The following is a 23,028-nucleotide window of genomic DNA, read 5'->3' as shown; positions in this document are numbered from 1 at the left end:
GGCACAGTACATTTACCCACATACAGGCTGTAGTAAAAAAAAAAAAGCCTTTAATACTCTCCTAAACATCAACAAAGTAGTTTTTCCCTGGGAAGGATATTTCAAAAATGTGGGATCACCACATAAAGCTGAAGTTCAGCTGAAGCCAGAAAATCCAGTTAGCTATAGTTACAGTGAAGGACACACGGCAGCCATTATGTTGCAAAACACGCAGTACTTCTGTGCAGAAAATGAAAGGAAAGAAATATAAAGACTGTCTCACCTTACTGATGCCTAACTCACTGATGTATTTCCACACCTCATGAGAGGATGCAAATGAGCTGTTTCTCTGTATCATAGGGTTCTGCTTGCTTTCTCGAGCTGCTTCGGCCTATAATAAAATAAAAAGAGATAGAGACATCTGCAAAGGAGGAAATATTCCTAGGTTATAATCATTTTAGAGACATTATTGGATTTGGCACCCAGAAAGTATTTTAAGCAATGTTCCTCACACCAAATTAAGGCTATACTTGCTTAACTGAGAGTAAGCCCCACTGAATTAAATATGATTTATTTCCGAGTAGACAAGAATAGGATTGCATTACAATTTCAGAACCTCCCTACCCCCACATATTCCCTTTTTTAAAACTTTAGACCTTGAAACAAGTTTCAAAACTGGGTTCACAGAATGTAGGTATCCTGTAGGTATCCTCAAGGCCTAAGAGGCTGTAATTTCTGGAGATGTCATTCATTATTGTCATTCATTATTCTGAACTAGTGAAATGCCTATCAATACTGTAAATGGGAGGCCAGAGCCCTGTGCCCCCGTGCGTGCATGGGCATGAACACACAATGCATCCCCAAAGGACTATCAGTGGAGGCTGAGTCACTCTCACATTGGGGGGGGGGCAGATATCTTCCCCCATACAAGATATAGAAAAGGGATGCATTTGGAAACACCAGCAAGGTGAGAGTAAACCTGCTCCATGGCCCTGGTGTTCCAGTGTTGTGGAAAAGTGCCCTTCAGCCATTAACTGAGAGAGGAGTTTATTATAGGAACACAAGTACGCTCCTACTCGTAAGCCAAGTAGCAAAAACAAGCCTCAAAATTCTATAGTGTATAAAAATGACCTCTGTTGGGCTAATAAATTGAAACTTGACAGTTGGCATACACAACCTGCAGGATGTGGTCTACAAAAGTGCCAAATTTCAAACCTATCCAAAAAGGAGTGCCACAAATGTCCCCTTTCCCCCACGTTATTAAGAAAGCATATTTCTTTTCAGTTTTGGTGAAAGCTACTGATGTGCCTTATTAAGGCTTGTTGTGGAACAGACCCTTTAACTGGTTTGGTAAAGTACTGATCAGTAGTTCAAAACCTATTACAGTTTCCTTGTCCCATTAAAGACCATGGAAAGCAAATACTGGCAAAATAGTGTTGTGCATGACTGAAAGCAAAAGTGGAACAATTTTTTTTCTGGAATGAAAGTTTTGCAGAGGAACCACCTAATGGATGCTACATGCAATCAGTATTCTATTAGTTATGTAATAATGCCTATTCCAGGTGTGGAGAATCTTTGACCCTCCAGATGTTGCTTAACTACAATTCCCATCAGCCCCAGCAAGCATGGCAAAAGCCAGGGATGAGGGTAGTTGTAGCTCATCAACATATGGAGGCCAAAGGTTCCCCACACCTGGCCTATTCCTTTAGTTCTGAAATAGCATAGTGCGGTACAGTGGTTAGATGAGGGGTCACTAAACCTTTTCGGTCTGTGAGTACATTTGAAAACCTGAGAATCTTTCATTGCGGAGCACACACACCACAGCCAGGAATGCACTCACTCCAATGCAACCCCATATACATCCCACTCTACAGTAAACACTGCACACACATTGCCCAACACTTAAACTACCTTTACAAACACCCCACCCTACCCCACACTGACTCCCACCCCAGGAGTTCTGCCAGGAAGTCAACGGTGATTCTTTTCCAGTATTTAATCTCACAACAACCCTGTCAGGTAAGCTATTGGAAGACAGAATGGCTGCTGCAACGTATCCTTGCTAGACACAGGCTATGTGTTTAATCAGTCAAACCACAACCACACCTACACTGAAAACCCTTAATCCCACCCCATAAGCCCCCAAACACCAAGTCCCACACTGAAGCACCCACACAAACACTGCTACACACTGAACCCCCCACATCCCACCCTACACTGAAACCTCCTATACACTTACAGCCCCACAGTGAATGCCCCTCCCTCAGAAGGGTTGCTAAGTGTATAGAGATGATTCTCTTCCAATATTTAACCTCACATTCACTGCCTGCTGACTTTCCACTGTAGCACCACAGTGCTTTGGTCCACAATGGAGAAGCAGTGTGGCCTAGCGCTTTGACTACTGAACTAGTTATAACACATGGGATGTGGTTTGCAGAAATACATTGCCACAGTTGCTATCTCTGGAAAAGAAAGGGTCCTGATGATCCTGGAGAAATACGTTTTCTGGTAGAGAGGAAATGAATAGTTAAACGGAAACTGACTGGAGAGGAATGCAGATGGACCCTTCTTAGTAGTCATTTTGTGTTGTTGTCTATGACAACCATTTCCAAATGTGCCCATGGACTCAAAACGATTAGCTTCTACCAAGGGCTAGGGCAGGTGTGGGGAACCTTTGGCCCTCCAGATGTTTGTTTATTTTCATCCCACTTTTTGACTACACTCCTCAAAGAGGCTAACAGCTTTCATTAAACACAACAGATATGCGAAGAACCACATTATTAAAATAATGAAACAAAATAACCAGTCTTGCTGGAGCAGGAGCTGGCATTACATGTTCCTTCCCCAAGGGCAGGTGCAATAAGGCCAACTGGTGCAGGCCCAGATATTGCTTCTGCCCACCTCACTTGCTCATCTTCCTCTCCACAGGGAAGTTGGTGTCAGTTGGTCCTATGTGGGTGGGAAGGGACAGTCTGACTGGCCTAGGCCGATATTGTCCTTGCCTGTTTTTCTCCATCTCTTCTTCCTTTCCATATGCATGCTGGTGTCAGTTGTGTCCGTGTGGGTGGGATAATTTGACTGTTGTAGGCCCTGATGTTATCTTTCTCTGTCTGCCTCACTCTGTTCTTCCTTTCCATGTTGCTGAACTACAACTGGATCCCTTCACCTGGTCTATAAGTTAGGACAGTTAGAGAGCTGGGAAAGTTTTTGTGAATAGCCAAGTAACTAACCTAATTTTCATTGAGATTCCCTCAAGTGTTCACATAAGAGTGAAGTGACAAATGAAGTAAAAATGAGGTGATTTTTGAGGCCTAAGGGAGTCAGTCTGCCAAAAAGAGAGATCACTGACAGAGAGGAAAGGGAGCTACAAGAATAAACTGTAAGTGCAATCCTATGCAGGCTTACTCAGAAGTAAGCCTTTCCAAACATAAAGCGTTTTATCTATTCATTTGCACATTTACGCAGGTAATGACATGTTTTGTGTGTTATTTTTTCAAGAGCCATAAGCTGGAAATATTGTAGGATTGTTCTATCAGTTCCATGCTACACCTAGTATATATTCACTAATACGCAGAAAACCTTGCGGTTTAAGAATGTACCTATAGCCCACAGATATTTCTACCAAACTTTCCGTTTCAGATTCAGCTGTTAATGCACCCAAAATAGAAATAGAACATAACATCCAATATAAACACAAAAGGGTGTCTTCACCATCACATGACAATGACCAATAAAAAGGCTTTGAAATTAATAAAAATACATTTGACAGAGATTTCTAGGATGAATAAGGAGGGGGGAAATTTTCTGGTTTAGATTCTCTGTAGAAACATTAGTAACACAGGAAAGAAGCAAAGTAAGAAGAACACCAACAAACATACAAAAATATAATTCTCCATCTTTGGAGATGGCAGGTGTTGCCACCACTCACCATATGCTCAGAGGCACATGTTACCCAATTCTTCCAAGCTACACAGCAAGTGGATTGGACTGTGAAAGACCAACCCAAATTGTGTTTGCATTTTAACAACTTTGTAGGGCAGTACAATATCTCAGAGAGGAGGTCAGGTCTCCTGCTCCCCTGGTGCATTCACTATAGCTGCCCAATTTCCCTGCTTTTTAAAGTTTGGTAGAAATATCTGTGGGCTATAGGTACATTCTTAAACTGCAAGGTTTTTTGCCTATTAGTGAATTTCCTTGCTTTTTAATCCGGGAGGTAAGAAATGGGATCCTGTGCAAGTTTGCTGAGAATGGATTGATCATTTGCATGCTTATTGAGTTAAGTGGGATTTACACACACACACAGGGCAATCATGCTTAGGATAGATGAAACTGACCACAGGGGATGGGGAAGGGAGGAGGGGGAGGGGAGGAGGGGGAGGGGAGGAGGGGGAGGAGGGGGGTGGAAAGGTAGAGGGGAGGACTGGGATGGGAGCAGGCAGGAGGGGGAGGGGAGAAGAAGGACAGATGTGGTCATTGCATGTTTATTGAGTTCAGTGGGATTTACTCCCGTGCAATCATGCTTAGGATAGGTAAAACTGACTGGGGGGGAGGGATGGAGGGATGGAGTGGGAAGGGGAGGCGGAAGAAGGAAGAGGGCAGGCGAGGAGAAAGGAAGAGGAAAGGGGAAGGAGGGAAAAGGCAGGTCTGATCATTTGTATGATTATTGAGTTGAATCGGATATACTCCCGTGCAATCATGATTAGGATAGGTAAAACTGACCAGGCTGGGCCTGGCAACCAAGATGTCTTCTGTATCTTTCAAAGGGCAGGGGGAAGGGAGAATTCTACCTTGTGGTTTTTCCCATTACATTGTTGCAAGAACACCTGCACTTGGCTGACTTTCTCTTCTCCTAAAGATACAGGATCAGTCTCAGGCCCTGAACCTGGCAACCCTACCTCTCACCCAAATTTAAAACAAAGCTGGCCCTGGCCACATCCACACCAGGCCTCTTATTACAATTTGGACAATCATTATTTATTTATCTATTTATTTAGTGTATTTATATACCGCCCCATAGCCGAAGCTCTCTGGGTGGTTTACAATAACTAAAACCATTAAAAACAAATATACAAATTTAAAAACACATCTTTTAAAAACAATTTAAAAGAATTTATCATGGCTTCTCTCAAAGCCATGGCTCAAAGCCAATCATGGCTTCTCTCAAAGAATCCTGGGAAGTGTAGTTAGTGAAGGGTGCTGAGAGTTGCTAGGAGACCCCCTGTTCCTCTCACAGACCTTCAATCAGAGTGGCTGACTGTTAACCATTCTCTCAGGGGAATAGGAGTCTCCTCTCAGCACCCTTCACTAACTACACTTCCCAGGATTCTTTGAGGGAAGCCATGACTGTCTCAAGTGAAATCAAGTCTGGTGTGGGTGTGGCCCTCTTATTAGCCAAGCCCAGCAGCTGTGAGGCTTTTAGAACACTGACAGTTGGTCCTTACTGAGCATGCCCCGCGCTATCATAGGCTTCCAGCCAAAATTTCTTAAATTAATTAAAACTCAACCAGGCATTTTTTTAACCTTTAAACTGCAGTAGATGAAGGTCAGAGTATGGGGCAAGGTCAGTATTAGGATTACAGGTACTCTGTGAACATGGCTGATTTTAAATGAATTTCAACAGATTATGAGAACTCTGGCAGAAAAAAGTCCAAAAGGGCTCTGAGTTTTTCTCTCTCTTTTTACACTTTGAACTCTCGATTCTCTCTGACTGTTTTGTGTATCGCCATGAAAATTGACAGGGTTGTTAAGCCAGCGTTTCTGAGTTCAGGACTATAAGTTTTGTACGGTTTTGTTTTGAAATGAGCTTATGGGAAGCATCAGAATGGCATGCGGGGGTATTTTCCATTTAACATTGCGGAATGTGAAAAATCCATGCTAGCTATAGTATACAGCCCCTCTTGTGGCTGTATAATAAAGATCCTCAGTACTAATAGCAAATATGGGGTAGAGGGGTCTTGTTTTTGTTACCTACTGAGAGCGAGAGAACGCACATGCACAGGCAAGCCGGAGGACAATATGCTACTTTCAATTATTGGCCCTTACTCCCAGATCTGGACCAGACTTGTCTATGCCAGTGTAATAAACATGATTTTTAGATGGGGAGGCTGGGGGCAATCGTAAGCAAGCACAATTTGTGATGTGATCAGCAATGATGTTGTGCAACAAGAAATGTCTGTTGAGGTATCAACATGTTTCCTACTTTAGCTTCCAATTTCCTGGGTTTGTGCAGCTTGAACCAACACGAGAGCTTTAACTCTGATCTTAAACTAGCATGTGTTATATCGTTAAATTCCCCTTTTCAAAAAATTAAAACACTAGGGGCTGTTAAACATGAAAGCAGTTATTTAGTAGCTATTAACTGTTGAATATAATGGGTAGTTCTCAATTATACATACATTTCCATTCACACTCCAAACTCTACTTTGCACAGAATACAGATTGAAATGCAGTTCACACTGCTACTGCATGAAGTTGAACAAAGTTTGGTCCAGAACTTAACAATGTTTATTTTAAATGCCTAACTGCATGACACCTAGTTTTAAAAGCTATACAAGAGGCACTTTAAATTGCATTGCAATCATAAATAAAAATCTAAAATTCACAAAACCTTTAAAAATATACATAATAATAATCATTAACACAGATATACCGTCAGTAAAACTTTTAAAACAAATGTAACTAAATTATATACCTAAAATCAGCCTGAGCTTCCAGTTTCATGACTTTGAGGTGCTTGACCAAAGACATTAAACCGTCAAGGTTTTCGTCCAAGGTATCTGCAGAGCCCCATCCTATATTCTGTTTCTGGATCACCCTAGAGTATGACAGAACCCTTCAAGCTAACAATATCAGGGGTTTTACCACTACCATTGCCACCAAAAACCACCCCCAAAATATGGCCAGCACAGGTGACAAATAATATAAGAACATTGCTGTATTTGGGGTTGCCATAGAAAAGAGATACCACAGACTTTGTGAATTCCTCTTGCTCAGTAGGTGCCCCTGACTGTTTCTCAGGTGGCCAGCTGAATACTATCAGTGAAAATTGGAAGGGTCCCCAAAGTAAAGATCTTTAGATTCTTGGGTTTATAGTCTGACATGTCACAAAGAATCATGCACAAAACAAGGACACAGATAGCTCACTCACCTTGGTTTGTAAGAATTTAAAACACTGTTGGTTTAGCACCTCTACAAATTCAGATTCAAAGTCCTGGTCGCTATACCAAGCTCCTCCTGTCACAGAACGATCTGGCTGAAGGTTGTATAACATATACACTTTCTTCTTGGAAGCCTAGTAAAGGAATGGTACATTTTGTTCCCACGTCCGCTTTCATTAAGTAAAAAAACTGAAGTCACAAAACACATGCATATTCTGGAAAATGTCATAAGCATGTAGAGCTCACTTAGGGTGGCATCAATCCCATTTTTGTGGGGTTTTTTAGGGGGTCATGGGTTGGCTTCTTGTTTTGCAAAATGAAAGAGACAGGATACAGAACAGACCCTCTGTTCTTTTAACATGTAGGTGACAGAACTTCACCAAACAAAGTGTTTCTCACCCTTGCATGACCTTCAGACTTACCAAGAATTACCATCGGTCAAATGAAAGATTGTACATTCATCTTATAGCACTTTATGCATTTTTCAGACACTCAGCATCTATAACAAGCCAGAACCAATCCCTTTGCTCCTGCTCAACTATTATAAGACAGACATTATAGACAATATGGTTTAGCTACTTCAGCGTTATGAGCTACTCACTGCTACAGACTTCACAGCTTTAATGAGTTTCTTGCTTTCCAAGTTCTTCAGGATCTTGTTGATCTCAGTTAATGGAAGATTACTTTTATATCTAATATCCCTGCTCCAAATACCTGTTTTTTAAAAAGTAGAAAATTAATTCAATTAAGTATGAACTGTATTCCTGATACAATGTTAAATAAACCATGGTTTAGCATTATGTGTGAACCCAGCCCAGTGCCTTAACTATTATTTTTTAATTATGGTTTGTTAGCAAAAAATAAGTCGTGGTTTGTTGTTGACTTACTGATCTTATTTATTATTTAGCAAAATTTATATACTACTTTATTGTGGAAAAAACCTCTAACCTGTTTGCAAGAAACTTTAAAATTAATTAAAATGGTTCAAAAAGTTTTTAAAAGATAACTATTAAAAAGTGTAAAAGCTTGTTGTTAGCATTTTACAGATCATGACTGTGCATGTGGGACTTTTAAAAAAGTTTTTTAAAAGAAAGAAAAATACCTCAGCTGAGACAGTCACCACCTTAAGTTAATTAAGAAACGCCAACCCCAACAAATCCCACCCATACAGCCTTTTGGAAGATTCTCTCTCTCTCCTCTTTATTCCAGAACACTATTTTTCTTTTCCTTCCCTTCCCTATCTGCATTTACAGTACAATACAAAAATACAGAGTTAAAAACAGCAACCATCAATATGATGACAAAAGAACAACCTCAAGAATCACAGCAACAGGTCAGCAGTATATGGGTCATATATCACAATCCACCAAATGCCTAGACAAAGAAGAAATCTTAACCTGGCACTAAAAAAGATGTTTCAGGAAGAGCATAATTCCATAGCTTAGGGACTAAAATGGAAAAGGCCCCTTCCCATGTTGTCACCCTCCAAACCTCTCCCAGAGGGAGAACGCAGAAAGTGATCTCAGGTGGCAGGACTAGGATATGAGAAGATTCATGTCAGGAGACACATTCAGACATGTATTTGGGCCATGAGCCAATTCACCTGTTTTCCTCTGTGTTTCTGAATGGGGCTATTTACCTAATTTTACAAAGGACTAAATTCTGTCCTAAAATCATCATAGCCAATAGCCATATACAATCTATAACAAAGGAAAGCAAGTGGTGGCCACATCTGGCCCACCATGACTTTCTAGATTATTTGAAAAACTCTTCGTCCTAGGAACACCCTGTCAGCTGAAAGAGTTGGGGAGGGGACCCCACCAAAACACATGGGCAACACTATCTATGTGAAATCTCCACTCCATTTCAGGAGAAGGCAGAACACTAATAACTTGAAAGAAATGACTTGGATCCTCACAACTGTGCTCTGCTTTTGGAATAATGGCCACTTTACCACCACTCCCATAAAGAACAGAGTTCTTCTTCCTGACTGCGCATTACAGGTTATGGCTGTGGTGGATTGATGCCATTTCATGCAAAATTTAAGTAGCAAGAGACCTCATTGCAAAGTTGATGGAAGGAGTAAAGCGGAGGAACCACAGATACAAGCTAGTCCAGTCACAGTGCCATTTTCAAGAGCATGAAAACTAGTCAGCCTCTGTCTTGAAGTGATTTTAAACAGGTATTACAAATTAGAGAGCCTTCAAATCAAGAGAAAGTAAGATTAGTTATGCTAGGGGTAGGGAACCCTCCAGATTTTGCTGAACTACAACAACAAGTATGGCCAATGGACAGGGATGATGTAAGTTGTAGTTCATCAACAGCTGAAGGACCAACGGCTGCCCACACCTGAGCCATGCATTTCACTGAGCAAAACTGTGGTCCTGGATGTTTCTTACATTTCATCAAACACAAAGCACCCAGGGCAGATTCTTTCCAATGCCATTTCTCCAAGTAAAATAAAACCTTAGAAGTACCTTTGTAACTCCACTGCATTCAAGAATTCAGAGGTTACAGTACGGTTCTTCACAAGCTAAAGTGAAGTAGGCCACAGAGGGGAAAAACACAAACACACTACCTTTGTTTCCTGCATCCTCTATAATCTGATACACCAGTTTTTCTTGATTGTCAGATCCCTTCATTTTACTGTAGAAAGACAAAATAAGAGGTGAACAGTGTTTAGTCTTTGAAAACCTCAGTGAATTTTATTAATGTGAAGTTAAATACTAGATTTTGAGATGTCAAAAAGGAACTAGAACTAATGAAGAATACAGAGATGAGATCTTTTGGTTATTTAGAAATGTTCCATCTCTTAAGGTGATTTTCCAAACTACAGAATCATGTTTATCAATTCCTCAGTGACACAAGTAGAAAAAGTGTGGATCTTTCAACAGCAGAGCTTACCCAGCATTCTGAGATTCCTTGATTCTATAGAGGAGGCCAGTACTGCTCCTCAGAAGATCCAGCTGTCCCTAAGAGTACACACACTATTTTATTATTTTGTCACATTTCTACAATAATTAACATCAGAATGCAACATGAAAGGTACTTTTCAGTAATACACTTAATTTGTATTCATTTAATATTGCATATTCCTCTACAAGATTAATTTTGATTCTTAATAGAATCAGAAAAAACATGTGGTCATATATACCAAATATACCTTTATTCTTTATTTCTCTGAAGGGCATTTAATGGATTACATTTTTGCAGGTGTGTTGCAAACAGATATATTTGTCAGGGAAATTTGGCTGCAGTTCTCTGTCAAACATATATTCAAGAGTAAACCTTGATTTGCTGTTGTGCAATCTGTGAAATAGTTCTAAGCACCAAAGCTTAACAAATAGATGTAAGATATTAGCAGTGATACGGTAAGAATCTTGGCAGGGTTAAGGAATTCCAATGTCAAGAGCAGCCTTAAATCCGTGATGTTGCTTGCTGGAGGGGCTTGGGATATGGTTGAGCTAGAGGGAGCCCCAGCTGACGAAGCATCAAGGCCCCAGCTGACAAAGCATCAAGGCGAGTTAAGCAGCAGAGCGAAAAGAGGATAAGTAGCTCCCATTTATTCCATTATTTAATTGAAGTAAAACAGCTCAGAGCAATAAGTAATAAGGGCAGCCCAAGGTCACCCTGAGCTAGGAGCCAAATCCTGAAAGAACCTATATCTTAGGAGACAGATCCTAGGAGAAGGAAGCCCATAGAAAGCTAGTTTTCAACACCACCCTAGCAGGAAAGCTTCAGGGGACACTGTAAACAAGGCTAAATTCCAGTCGGAGAGAAGGGGGAAAAGGAAACTCCACCAACACATACAGGGAGAGAGTCAGCTCAGTCCTTGCTAAAAAGGGCAGCTTCAGCCTTCCTGAAACACAACCACAAGCTCTGTTTCCCTAGGTTAAAGAAAGGTCAGGCTGTTCTAGGTGGGAAAACAACAAACAAAAAAGACTTGCCTGGAAGGCGCAGCCCCTTGATTAGATTAAAAGCAGCCAAAAGCTTAAACAGCCCCGCCCCTCGCTCAGGAAGGAAGGAAGCCTAAGAGAATACTAAAGTGTTAAGCCCCAGCTGATAGCCATCAGCCTTAAGTAACACATCATTGGCTAGCAGCAGTAGCTGGGAGGAACCAGCCACACATATAAAGTCAGAGCACCCTAGCGAGGGAGCCTGCTCCACGAGCTAGAGGGAGCCCCAGCTGACAAAGCGTCAAGGCGAGTTAAGCAGCAGAGCGAGTTCGGCAGCAGGGCGAGGAGGCCAGGGCCCCCCACTCTGCCCGGCTGTTCCCTGACCTCAACTAAACCGCAGTCTCCAACCCATTGACGTAATAAACCTTAAACAAAACTATGCACGTAAGAAGCCAGCAGGGGTGTGGGGGCTTTCCAGTGTTTTGCACTGCCTGCAGCATGTACGACTATCAGCCTGTCGGACAGAAGTTGTGGGTGTGCTCTCGGTGCAATGAGCTCCTGGCTCTCCGGGAACGACTTCATTTCCTTGAGGCCAAGGTGGCGGACCTGGAAAAGCTGAGAGAGGCAGAGAGGTGTGTGGAGGAGCCCTTCAGGGACGTTATAGCTGTGTCCCACTCCAACGATGATAGCTCTCCTGCTATCATGGACAACGATGGTCTCGGGGAAGGAGAGCATCCAGCTGAGGAAGAGGGAAACGATCCCTTAGAAGGGACCCATTTCTTGGGGGATGAGCAGCTATCCTCTCGTGCCGAGGATATATCTCCAGGGGCTGGAGGGATCCTTGTAGTGGGTGATTCGATCATTAGGAACATAGACAGTGGCGTGTGTGATGGGCGTGTAGACCGCAAGGTGTTTTGCCTGCCTGGTGCGAAGGTTGCGGATATCGCCCGTCATTTAGATAGTTTGGTAGACAGTGCTGGGAAGGAGTCAGTGGTCGTGGTGCACGTTGGCACCAACGACATGGGGAAACGCGGCCGTGAGGTCCTGGAAGCAAAATTTAGGTTGCTAGGTAGGATGCTGAAAGCCAGGACCTCCAAGGTGGCTTTCTCTGAAATGCTACCGGTTCCACGCACAGGACCAGCCAGACAGGCCCAGCTTCGCAGTCTCAATGCGTGGATGAGGCGATGGTGTCGGGTGGAAGGGTTCGGATTTGTTAGGCACTGGGGAACATTTTGGGACAAGCCGGGCCTGTACAAAAGGGACGGGCTCCACTTGAACCAGAATGGAACCAGACTGCTGGCACTTAAAATTAAAAAGGTAGCAGAGCAGCTTTTAAACTGACTGAGGGGGGAAACCCGACAGGAGCTGAGAAAGGTCCGGTTCGGAATAAACCTCCCCCCTGGGATAAAAACCAAAGAAATGATGAAATTTTAAAAGGGGTAGGCCTAGAAGTAGGCATTGTGAGAGCAGGGGCACAGCATATAAATTCAGAAGAGCAAAATTACCACAGGCCTAACCACAAGTGCCAAAGACACTTGAAGAGAGACACTGCTTACAAGTGCCTGTACGCTAATGCTAGGAGCCTCCGAACCAAGATGGGAGAACTGGAGTGCTTGGTCTTAGAGAAGAGCATTGATATAGTGAGCATAACCGAGACCTGGTGGAATGGAGAAAACCAGTGGGATACGGTTATCCCTGGATATAAACTATATCGGAAGGACAGGGAAGGACGTATTGGTGGCGGAGTCGCTCTATATGTGAAAGAAGGCATTGAATCCAGCAAGCTCAAAACCCCAAAAGAGGCAGACTCCTCCACAGAATCGTTGTGGGTGGTGATACCGTGCCCCAGGAGGGACTTAATACTGGGAACGATCTATCGTCCCCCTGATCAAAATGCTCAGGGAGACCTTGAGATGAGATATGAAATTGAGGAAGCATCCAAACTAGGAAATGTGGTAGTAATGGGTGACTTCAACTACTCGGACATAGACTGGCTGCATATGTGTTCCAGTCATGACAAAGAAGCAAAGTTTCTAGATATTCTAAATGACTATTCCCTAGATCAGTTGGTCATGGAACCGACCAGAGGGACGGCAACACTGGACTTAATCCTCAGTGGGGACCGGGACCTGGTGCGAGATGTAAGTGTTGTTGAACCGATTGGGAGCAGTGACCACAGTGCTATTAAATTAAACATACATGTAACTGGCCAATTGCCAAGAAAATCCAACACGGTCACATTTGACTTCAAAAGAGGAAACTTCACAAAAATGAGGGGATTGGTAAAAAGAACGCTGAAAAACAAAGTCCAGAGGGTCACATCACTCGAAAATGCTTGGAAGTTGTTTAAAAACACTATATTAGAAGCTCAACTGGAGTGCATACCGCAGATCAGAAAAGGTACCACCAGGGCCAAGAAGATGCCAGCATGGTTAACGAGCAAAGTCAAGGAAGCTCTTAGAGGCAAAAAGTCTTCCTTCAGAAAATGGAAGTCTTGTCCGAATGAAGAAAATAAAAAAGAACACGAACTCCGGCAAAAGAAATGCAAGATGACAATAAGGGATGCTAAAAAAGAATTTGAGGAGCACATTGCTAAGAACATAAAAACCAACAACAAAAAATTCTATAAATACATTCAAAGCAGGAGACCATCTAGGGAGACAATTGGACCCTTGGATGATAAGGGAGTCAAAGGTGTACTAAAGAACGATAAGGAGATTGCAGAGAAGCTAAATGAATTCTTTGCATCTGTCTTCACAGTGGAAGATATAGGGCAGATCCCTGAACCTGAACTAACATTTGCAGGAAGGGATTCTGAGGAACTGAGACAAATAGTGGTAACGAGAGAGGAAGTTCTAAGCTTAATGGACAATATAAAAACTGACAAATCACCGGGCCCGGATGGCATCCACCCGAGAGTTCTCAAAGAACTCAAAGGTGAAATTGCTGATCTGCTAACTAAAATATGTAACTTGTCCCTCGGGTCCTCCTCCGTGCCTGAGGACTGGAAAGTGGCAAATGTAACGCCAATCTTCAAAAAGGGATCCAGAGGGGATCCTGGAAATTACAGGCCAGTTAGCTTAACTTCTGTCCCTGGAAAACTGGTAGAAAGTATTATTAAAGCTAGATTAACCAAGCACATAGAAGAACAAGCCTTGCTGAAGCAGAGCCAGCATGGCTTCTGCAAGGGAAAGTCCTGTCTCAGTAACCTATTAGAATTCTTTGAGAGTGTCAACAAGCATATAGATAGAGGTGATCCAGTGGACATAGTGTACTTAGACTTTCAAAAAGCGTTTGACAAGGGACCTCACCAAAGGCTTCTGAGGAAGCTTAGCAGTCATGGAATAAGAGGAGAGGTCCTCTTGCGGATAAGGAATTGGTTAAGAAGCAGAAAGCAGAGAGTAGGAATAAACGGACAGTTCTCCCAATGGAGGGCTGTAGAAAGTGGAGTCCCTCAAGGATCGGTATTGGGACCTGTACTTTTCAACTTGTTCATTAATGACCCAGAATTAGGAGTGAGCAGTGAAGTGGCCAAGTTTGCTGACGACACAAAATTGTTCAGGGTTGTTAAAACAAAAAGGGATTGCAAAGAGCTCCAAAAAGACCTCTCCAAACTGAGTGAATGGGCGGAAAAATGGCAAATGCAATTCAATATAAACAAGTGTAAAATTATGCATATTGGAGCAAAAAATCTGAATTTCACATATACGCTCATGGGGTCTGAACTGGCGGTGACCAACCAGGACAGAGACCTCGGGGTTGTAGTGGACAGCACGATGAAAATGTCGACCCAGTGTGCGGCAGCTGTGAAAAAGGCAAATTCCATGCTAGCAATAATTAGGAAAGGTATTGAAAATAAAACAGCCGATATCATAATGCCGTTGTATAAATCTATGGTGCGGCCGCATTTGGAATACTGTGTACAGTTCTGGTCGCCTCATCTCAAAAAGGATATTCTAGAGTTGGAAAAGGTTCAGAAGAGGGCAACCAGAATGATCAAGGGGATGGAGCGACTCCAACGAGGAAAGGTTGCAGCATTTGGGGCTTTTTAGTTTAGAGAAAAGGCGGGTCAGAGGAGACATGATAGAAGTGTATAAAATTATGCATGGCATTGAGAAAGTGGATAGAGAAAAGTTCTTCTCCCTCTCTCATAATACTAGAACTCGTGGACATTCAAAGAAGCTGAATGTTGGAAGATTCAGGACAGACAAAAGGAAGTACTTCTTTACTCAGCGCATAGTTAAACTATGGAATTTGCTCCCACAAGATGCAGTAATGGCCACCAGCTTGGACGGCTTTAAAAGATTAGACAAATTCATGGAGGACAGGGCTATCAATGGCTACTAGCCGTGATGGCTGTGCTGTGCCACCCTAGTCAGAGGCAGCATGCTTCTGAAAACCAGTTGCCGGAAGCCTCAGGAGGGGAGAGTGTTCTTGCACTCGGGTCCTGCTTGCGGGCTTCCCCCAGGCACCTGGTTGGCCGCTGTGAGAACAGGATGCTGGACTAGATGGGCCACTGGCCTGATCCAGCAGGCTCTTCTTATGTTCTTATGTTCTTATGAGGTACCCATCTGACAACAGAGGTGGGGAGAAAGCAAATGCTGGTGGTGTTTCTGCCTGCAGTAGCAAGAACTAAGATCCCAAAACAGGGCATTGTAGAGTGGGGCAGACACCAATGAAGCCAAAGCTGCTCCACTCCCATGAAAGGGACCCAATCTGGGCTCCTCAATTACACTAGCTTGGAGCCGTTGCTTTTAAGGTGGAAATGAAGGGTATTTACATGAAAAGATCCATCAGGCTGAAACGCTTTGCAAAACTGTCCCCCTCACCTTCTACCCTGGCCAGCTAAACTGGATGTCATAGCTGATCTGCCATGTTGCTCTCCCACATGCCCACTTAGAAGTGGACTATTCAATAAGCAGTCACATGTGGTCATATATAATTGGTTCAGCATACTACGAAACCATAAGAAATCATTACTTTCAAAGACAACATGGTTTTATTTCAGCTACTGCTCTGGGACCCCTCTACTGTAAGTAGAGCAGTAAATGTGCATAACAACCAACCATTATGCACATTCATCTAGCCTCACAGAGAATACACACATCAGAGACAGATTATGTGCAAGAGGGAGTCATGCACATTTTCCAGTCAATATACATAATCAACAAAAGGCCTTGAGGAATGTGCATATATTGACCACATTCTCTGGGAATATGCTCATTTTCTAGTCAGTATGCATAGTCTCCATGCCTTCCCTCCCCATCTCTAGTCCAGAAGTGTACTATCCTTGCCCCCCCCGGGCTGTTTCTGGTGAACTGCCTAATCTTACATGGCCCACAACATACCCTCTCACTGATCAGCCAATCAGCAGGAAGAAGGGGTGGGGCACCAGACAAAGGTTTATTTTTTCCTGCAAGCCAGCCTCCTTTTCCCCTACCATCAGCTGACCCCTAGTCAGCTGAGCAGCACAGGGTGGAATCATAGGGAGAGGAGTTTTAAACGTTCCTCTCCCTCCAATGATCCTGATGAACTACCACCACCCTGGCTGCTATTAAGCTTGGAAAAGAGCTTAATAGCAGCATGTGTTCAATCATCATCAGGACTGCAGAAGAGAAAAGAGTCAACCAGCTCAGGAAGGGTTACCCAGCAGAGAAAAGAGGCCTGGGAGAGAAGGAGTGTCTATGACCTCTTGGTCCAACCAACTGCTAACAGATTGCCTCAAGAGAATTCTGCTCTTGGTGGGAAAACAGGTTGCCCACCACTGCTCTCATTGCTGTATCTTTTCAGGCTTCTAGGACTGGGTGTTGGCAGGTCAGACACAAAGGCTATTATGTATAGTTCCTGAAGCGATACCTAAGCATGTGAATTCATCTTCTAGTCAATGTGACAATATTTCTAAAGTCTCACAAACTTCCATTTCAAAAGAGGGAATTTAAAAATGGGTAAAACATTAGTTTGATTTTTCACATTCTATTATAAAAAACTGCAACAGACACTGTAACCAACAGGGGGTTTCCTCAGATATGAGTGGTTTCAGCACATTATCTGATCACCTCACTGCATCAGGTGTGGAACAATTTGAGGGATATAAGTACTTTAACCTCTTGAGAATGAAGCCAGAGAAACAATTTGTCTATATGATGATATTCATTGTTTCAAGAAAAAAAATATTTTGAAGGTCTGAACAATTCTGCATTTAGTCTGTATTTTTCAATTGGTAAAATATTTTTTGTTTCAATGTATTATAAATATGACCACACATTCATGCTCAAGCTGATGTCCTTCAATATTTGTCTCCCACTGAAAAAGACTATGTAGGCAAAATGTGTCTTAGACACAGCTATCCTGCTGAGAGGTCTTGAAATCACACCAAGAGTAGGCTACCCTCTCTTTGTATTACCACTAGCACCTGCGGAGTGTATTTTCGCTAAGTGATTTTAAGTTTATACAATTTCTTGTATTTTATTGCAAGATTTTAATATGTGCTAATTGTTTGTCCGCTTATTTGTCTGTTTGCATTCCGACGGCCTACGGCTATGCAATAAAATTTCTACTTCTACTAGTCTTAGACATTGGCTGCAGAAAAGACTATTCATACAATTTGCATTAGTTTTTTTTAACTTATTGATGTTTAGCATATCATTTTATATTATTTTACTGGCCATTTGGCTATGAGATTGTCTTTATAAAGTTTCATTTTAAGTTGTTTCAAATGTTATAGATTTGCATTGTCATCACAACTTTGTTTTTGTGTTTATTAGTATTGCTGAGGGAATACTTTCTTCTGTTTATTTTAGGGTATGGTGTGGATTAGGCAGCAATCCAAAAACCAGCCCAGATAGCACAGATTGCATGCTTTTGAACTAGAGACAGAAAAAGTATATGTTTCTTGGAGACTATGCATACTGTTCAGTCAGTATGCAGTCTCCAAGAAACTTACCCTTATCCAGTTTGCATACTGCTCAAAGAATGTATGGAACACAGTCGAGATATGCATATTCTCCAAACCCTGTTGGTGTGTATGCATGGAGAACATACAAAATGCAGTTGAGATTTTTTTAATGTATAAATGTATTTATATACTGTCCTCTCGCAAAACATCAGGGCAGTATACAGCAAAAGAAAAACATACGCACATTCTCTAAGGCTCTTGGAGATAATGCATAATGACTAGCATATTGACTGGAAAATGTGCACGATGCCTAGAGAATGTGCAAAATACAGCTGAGATAGTCACATTCCCCAAGGCTTGTTTGGGATTATGCATATTGGTCACGTGATGTACAAAATTCATTTGATTTATGCTCATTTTTCCCAAGGCCTATCGGAGATTATGTATGCTGACTAGGAAACATGCACAATTCCCCCTTCATAGGTAGATTATGTGCACATTCTCCATGAGGCTTGGTGAATATGCACAATGGGTGGTGGTTATGAAAGCTGAGCAGTTAATGTGCATTACTCCTAACATACAGCACCCATAATATAAATAGTCCCATATAATTAGGGTAGTTCTTACCATAGAGAGCAATCTGTTAATGGCCATAGCCCGTTGCTGAGCCTCCATGTGGGGCATGTCATTTTGAATCACCTGGTCTGTGATGCCCTGAGGAAACTGATGGCACAGTTCAATGATCCTGGGAAAAGTAGAAATAGCAAGTAAAAGACCACTACGTAGAGAGCAAATCCCCAACTAATATTTATTTAAAGCATTTGCAATCTCCCTTTCCTTAAGAAATCCAAAATGACTAATATAAACTATAATCAAAACCAAGAACTATGTGAAAAAACAGTAGCAGATAAAAAGCCAGCAGATAAAAACATGTAAAAACAAATTGCTACAATAGAAATATTAAGAACTACCATGCAACCAATTTACTCTACAAGGGAGATTATACAATTTTCACTAAAACCAATTTAAGAACACCCTGGAGAGTCAAACCATAAAAGTGAGGTAATTCAATCAAACCTCTGCAGGCCTTCCAGAAAATACAGAAGGCTATCAAGGAAGAGACACGGCAGGACTTCCTTAGCCAGTAGTTCCAGAGCCTAGGAGCAGCCACAGAGGAGGCAGTCTCCCTCATCTGAACAACACATGGGCTTAAAACACACAACAGAGTCTCTGTTGAAGGTAGAAATCAATACTAGTTTAGACTTGACCCCTTTTGGCCATCAACATTCATTACAGTAAAGCCTTCTTCCTTCCACAGTGTTGAACTTCACAACCCATAGCTTTGTAGACTATTTTGGTGGTGCTGTAAGTTCAAAACTGGGATGTTCATAATGGCAAAGTTAAAAGTACCATCCTCAAACTAACTTCAGCATTCTTTGCCCAGAGAGTAGCGGAGATCTTGTAGAGAGACCTCCTGTGGCCAGTTAAGTGTTTTGCATAAAGCAGACAGCAGGGCTCGGGGCATATTGGAGGACAACATGCTGGGCCCCACCACATGACCAATTGTTCATCTGAAATGCAACAGGATCTGAACTTCAAAATGGGCCTAAAAATTATTTATTTCCCTTTTAAAAAGAACCCTCATATTACTAATCCTGTTCCACATCATGGCAATGGGGATGGGTGGCTTATCACTAGCAGACTACTTCCTATACTTCGTTGTTGTTGTTTTTTTATAATAATTTTTTTTATTATTCAAATTTTTATAAAAACAAATACAACAAAAACAATACAACAGAAAAAAAATAAAATAAAAAGAAAAACTTGACTTCCGATTTGTTACAGATCAGCTATAAGTATATAATATATATCAAACCTGTCTCCTAGAACATACGAAATTCACTTTTTTCCAAAGTCTATCTTAATTAATCGTCAAATCCCATTATCATCATTTCATTTTTTTCTTTCAACAAAAAGTCCAAAAGAGGCTTCCATTCCTTAAGAAATGTATCTGTCGTTTTTTCTCTAATAAGACATGTCAATTTGTCCATCTCAACTAAGTCCATTAATTTCAATAGCCATTCTTCCATTGTTGGTATCGATTCCATTTTCCACTTTTGTGCATATAGTAATCTTGCTGCCGTGATCATATATAATATTATTCTTCCATATTTCTTTTCCTTTTGTTTATCCATAAAACCAATTTAAAAAATTCTGGTTTTGACTGAATATTTATCTTTAAGATTTTTTGCATCATCCTACCTATCTGTGCCCGACATCTCAACTCTCCCTTTCAGCACCACTGTCTCATTCACACAACAAGATGCTACAGTTTTATTTGTCCAGCTGATCCCTTGTGTGGAACATGCAACATTCTTGAAGACCCTGCTTTGAGGGGCCTCCACTGCACAACTGCACTTTCTACAAAGGTTGCTGCAAAGGGCAGTGGGGTGAATTATTGCTAAAGGCACCTGAACTATTACAAAAGCCATTTAGTAAAGAGAAGCCCAGACAACATTGTATTCATAGTACTGTACTGAAAGCAAGTAGGCATAGTTAGATACTGAGTTGTGCCATTAGGAATACACCTATAAATTTTAAAAATTTAACATTTGGACCATATTTTCCAAATGCTGTTAGGGAGATGCATTTAATTTTCAGCACCAGGTGAAAACCTTGTTATTTATCTGGGCATTTTAGTTCATTCATTGTATGCTCAACTTTTATAACCTCTTATGATCTGTTTTATGGTTTGTTACTGTAAGCCACTCAAAGAGTTTCAGCCAAAGGGCAGCTTCTGCACTACAGTGTGATCTCCTCAACAGAGCCTTGAGAACATAAGAACACCAGAAGAGCAATTTTGGATCAGACCCTCTAGCCCAGCATCCTTTTCCCAACAGTGGCCTACCAAATCCCTTCAGGAGATCTACCAGGCAGGGCATGAAAATTATTGCCTTATCACACTGTCTGTTCCACAACAATTTGTAGACTGCCTTAAAACACGGGAATTCCATTTACCTATCATGGCTAAAAACCACTAACTAATATCACAGCTAATCATGTGGCTACCATGGTTAATAGCCACATGGCCAATAGCCGGTATGTTATCTTACAAAACACAGTCCAATATGCCCAAAGATGCACAGAAGATCTTAGCATAACCCTGCCTCGTTTTTCCCTTGTCTATGAAATTTCCCACATGAAAAAAAGCTGTGCGATTAAACTCATGACTTTTTAGGATATGCAGAGCTCCTTCCCCCTGCTGTGGCTTAGAATATCCCACAATGCTCTGAGCCCTGCCACAGCTGCAGGTACTATTCTCTCTCCCTTTGCTAAACAGTCGTCAACCTCTGTTCTCACCATCGCCTGCCCCCAACACACAGAGCTACCTGTTCTCGATTTCCAGAGGTTCTGGAGTCTTTGCTTCCGCCATAGCAAACAGCTCTCTGCGGAGGCTGCAGAGATAGCAGCCGAGAAGAAGTAGACTCCAGCTCGCCAATAGGGGCGCGAGAGTGACGTCATAGCACGCGCCTAGCGGACCAGCAGGAAGCTGCAATTGTCATGGAGACGGGGATGGTTGCTACAATCTTTTTGTAGCCTCGCCTGTCTAGGAGCGAAGTCGGTGGTGAGTCAGGTTAAAGAGCGACTCTTCTAGTCTGGGAAAAGGGGAGAAAAAAGTAGGTATAAAGAAAAAGAACGCCTTTTTAAGATTAATTAAGCGCTTTGATCTTGAAATAATTTACCTTTATTTCTCAGATTTGTCTTCCTCCAAGGAGGGTGGTGGTGTTAATCCTACTTTATCCTCACAGCAATCCTGTGACGAGGCTAAATCTAGTTTTGACTGCCTTGTAAGTATCGTAAGTAATGTGGTTATTAGTTACGATGGCTATATGCTACTCGCAGGATCAGAGGCAGCGTGTCTGCTTCCCACAGGCTTCTGGTTGGCAACTGCGGAAAACAAGATGCTGGAAGAGACAGGCCTTTGGTCTGATCCAGCAGGCTCTTCTTATATTTTTAATATGGTTTTAAATCCCATGTTTTTGAGGTCAAGGATACTGGGCTGCCAGATATATTGTAATTAATCAGCAAATAATTAGTTAATTAAAAATTAAGATCATAAGAAGAGCTTGCTGGATAAGGCCAGTGGCCCATCTAGTCCAGCATCCTATTCTCACAGTGACCAACCAGATGCTGATGGGAAACCCACAACCAAGAACTGAGCACAACAGCACTCTGCCCTCCTGCAGTTTTCAGCAACTGCTATTTGGAATCATACCACCTCTGAATTAAAAATTAATGATGGGGTTTTACATTTTATTTCTACCTTTCATACATAACTAAAATGCAGATACAAATACACTATATGGCCCTGTATGAGGCCTCCAAAGTCGCTCAGAACATAATAAAACAATGGTACAATCAGTTTAAAAACAAGTTAACTTACTGAAAACAGCATAATCATAAATTGAATTATGACTATCAGACAGCATAAAAATCACATCTAAACCATATTAACAAATAAAGTTTTAACAATATTTTTGTAGTCTGAGACAGAAGGGGCTAAATGAGCCTCCTGAAGGAGGGAGTTCTAGAGCCTTGATGCCACTTCCAAGATGACCTGTCTCATGTACTAGCCAAGCACATCTCAGACAGTGGAGACATGCCAAGGTTCCCTGAAAGATCTTAACAGGCAAACAGAATCATGTAGGAGTAGGCAGTCTTTCAAATAACCCAAGAGAGTGCTATTATTCTCATGAGGGCAGTAGGCTGAGAGAGTAGTTTGTGACAAACTTGAGATGTAGTCTAATGTTACCCAGGATTGTAATGCATTTAGGAATATGCTGCAGCCATCATTTTGTACCATAATCAGGATTGTTAAATAGTGTTATAAAATGTGGTAGTGAAAGTATCCCCCAACCAAAAGTGAGGCCACTTTGTTTTGGTAGCTATTTTAGATTTTTGGCAAGAAATACCTCACACAAAAAAGACTGCAGATTGTAACAAAAATATTTCCTGTTAAATTGTTACCTCCATCATCCCTCAAACCTTGGTCTAATGAAGGCCAACAATCAGATGAATGCAGATGTACATTTTGCTACAT

At 41.8% G+C, this 23,028-nt stretch overlaps 2 protein-coding genes across 9 annotated transcripts in view; one reads left to right on the top strand and one right to left on the bottom strand.

Moving 5' to 3' along the window:
* Positions 1-21,745, bottom strand: part of POLR3F (RNA polymerase III subunit F) — a 36,152-nt gene extending 14,407 nt beyond the window's left edge. The window contains exons 1-8 of one of the 2 annotated variants that reach the window (XM_061585913.1): positions 21,671-21,745; positions 21,317-21,583; positions 18,555-18,672; positions 10,041-10,108; positions 9,715-9,782; positions 7,738-7,850; positions 7,127-7,270; positions 263-370 (exon numbers count right to left, since the gene is read on the bottom strand). In XM_061585913.1, the coding sequence (XP_061441897.1) occupies positions 263-370; positions 7,127-7,270; positions 7,738-7,850; positions 9,715-9,782; positions 10,041-10,108; positions 18,555-18,672; positions 21,317-21,360 (663 nt within the window). In that variant the 5' untranslated portion in view covers positions 21,361-21,583; positions 21,671-21,745. The remainder of the gene's footprint in view (positions 1-262; positions 371-7,126; positions 7,271-7,737; positions 7,851-9,714; positions 9,783-10,040; positions 10,109-18,554; positions 18,673-21,316; positions 21,584-21,670) is intronic. The other variant, XM_061585903.1, reaches the window with a different exon arrangement.
* Positions 21,349-23,028, top strand: part of DZANK1 (double zinc ribbon and ankyrin repeat domains 1) — a 72,676-nt gene continuing 70,996 nt past the window's right edge. For 6 of the 7 annotated variants that reach the window (XR_009758041.1, XR_009758049.1, XM_061585851.1 and 3 more), the window contains exon 1: positions 21,349-21,604. The gene's annotated coding sequence lies outside the window, so the exon portion shown is untranslated. Of the gene's footprint in view, positions 21,605-21,683; positions 21,776-23,028 lie in introns of all 7 variants that reach the window. The other variant, XM_061585821.1, reaches the window with a different exon arrangement.

The sequence above is a fragment of the Rhineura floridana genome, chromosome 1 (genome assembly GCF_030035675.1).
Source record: "Rhineura floridana isolate rRhiFlo1 chromosome 1, rRhiFlo1.hap2, whole genome shotgun sequence".
NCBI lineage: Eukaryota > Metazoa > Chordata > Lepidosauria > Squamata > Rhineuridae > Rhineura > Rhineura floridana.
Note: the sequence above shows the minus strand (reverse complement) of the source record. Positions and strands in the feature narration are given on the sequence as shown.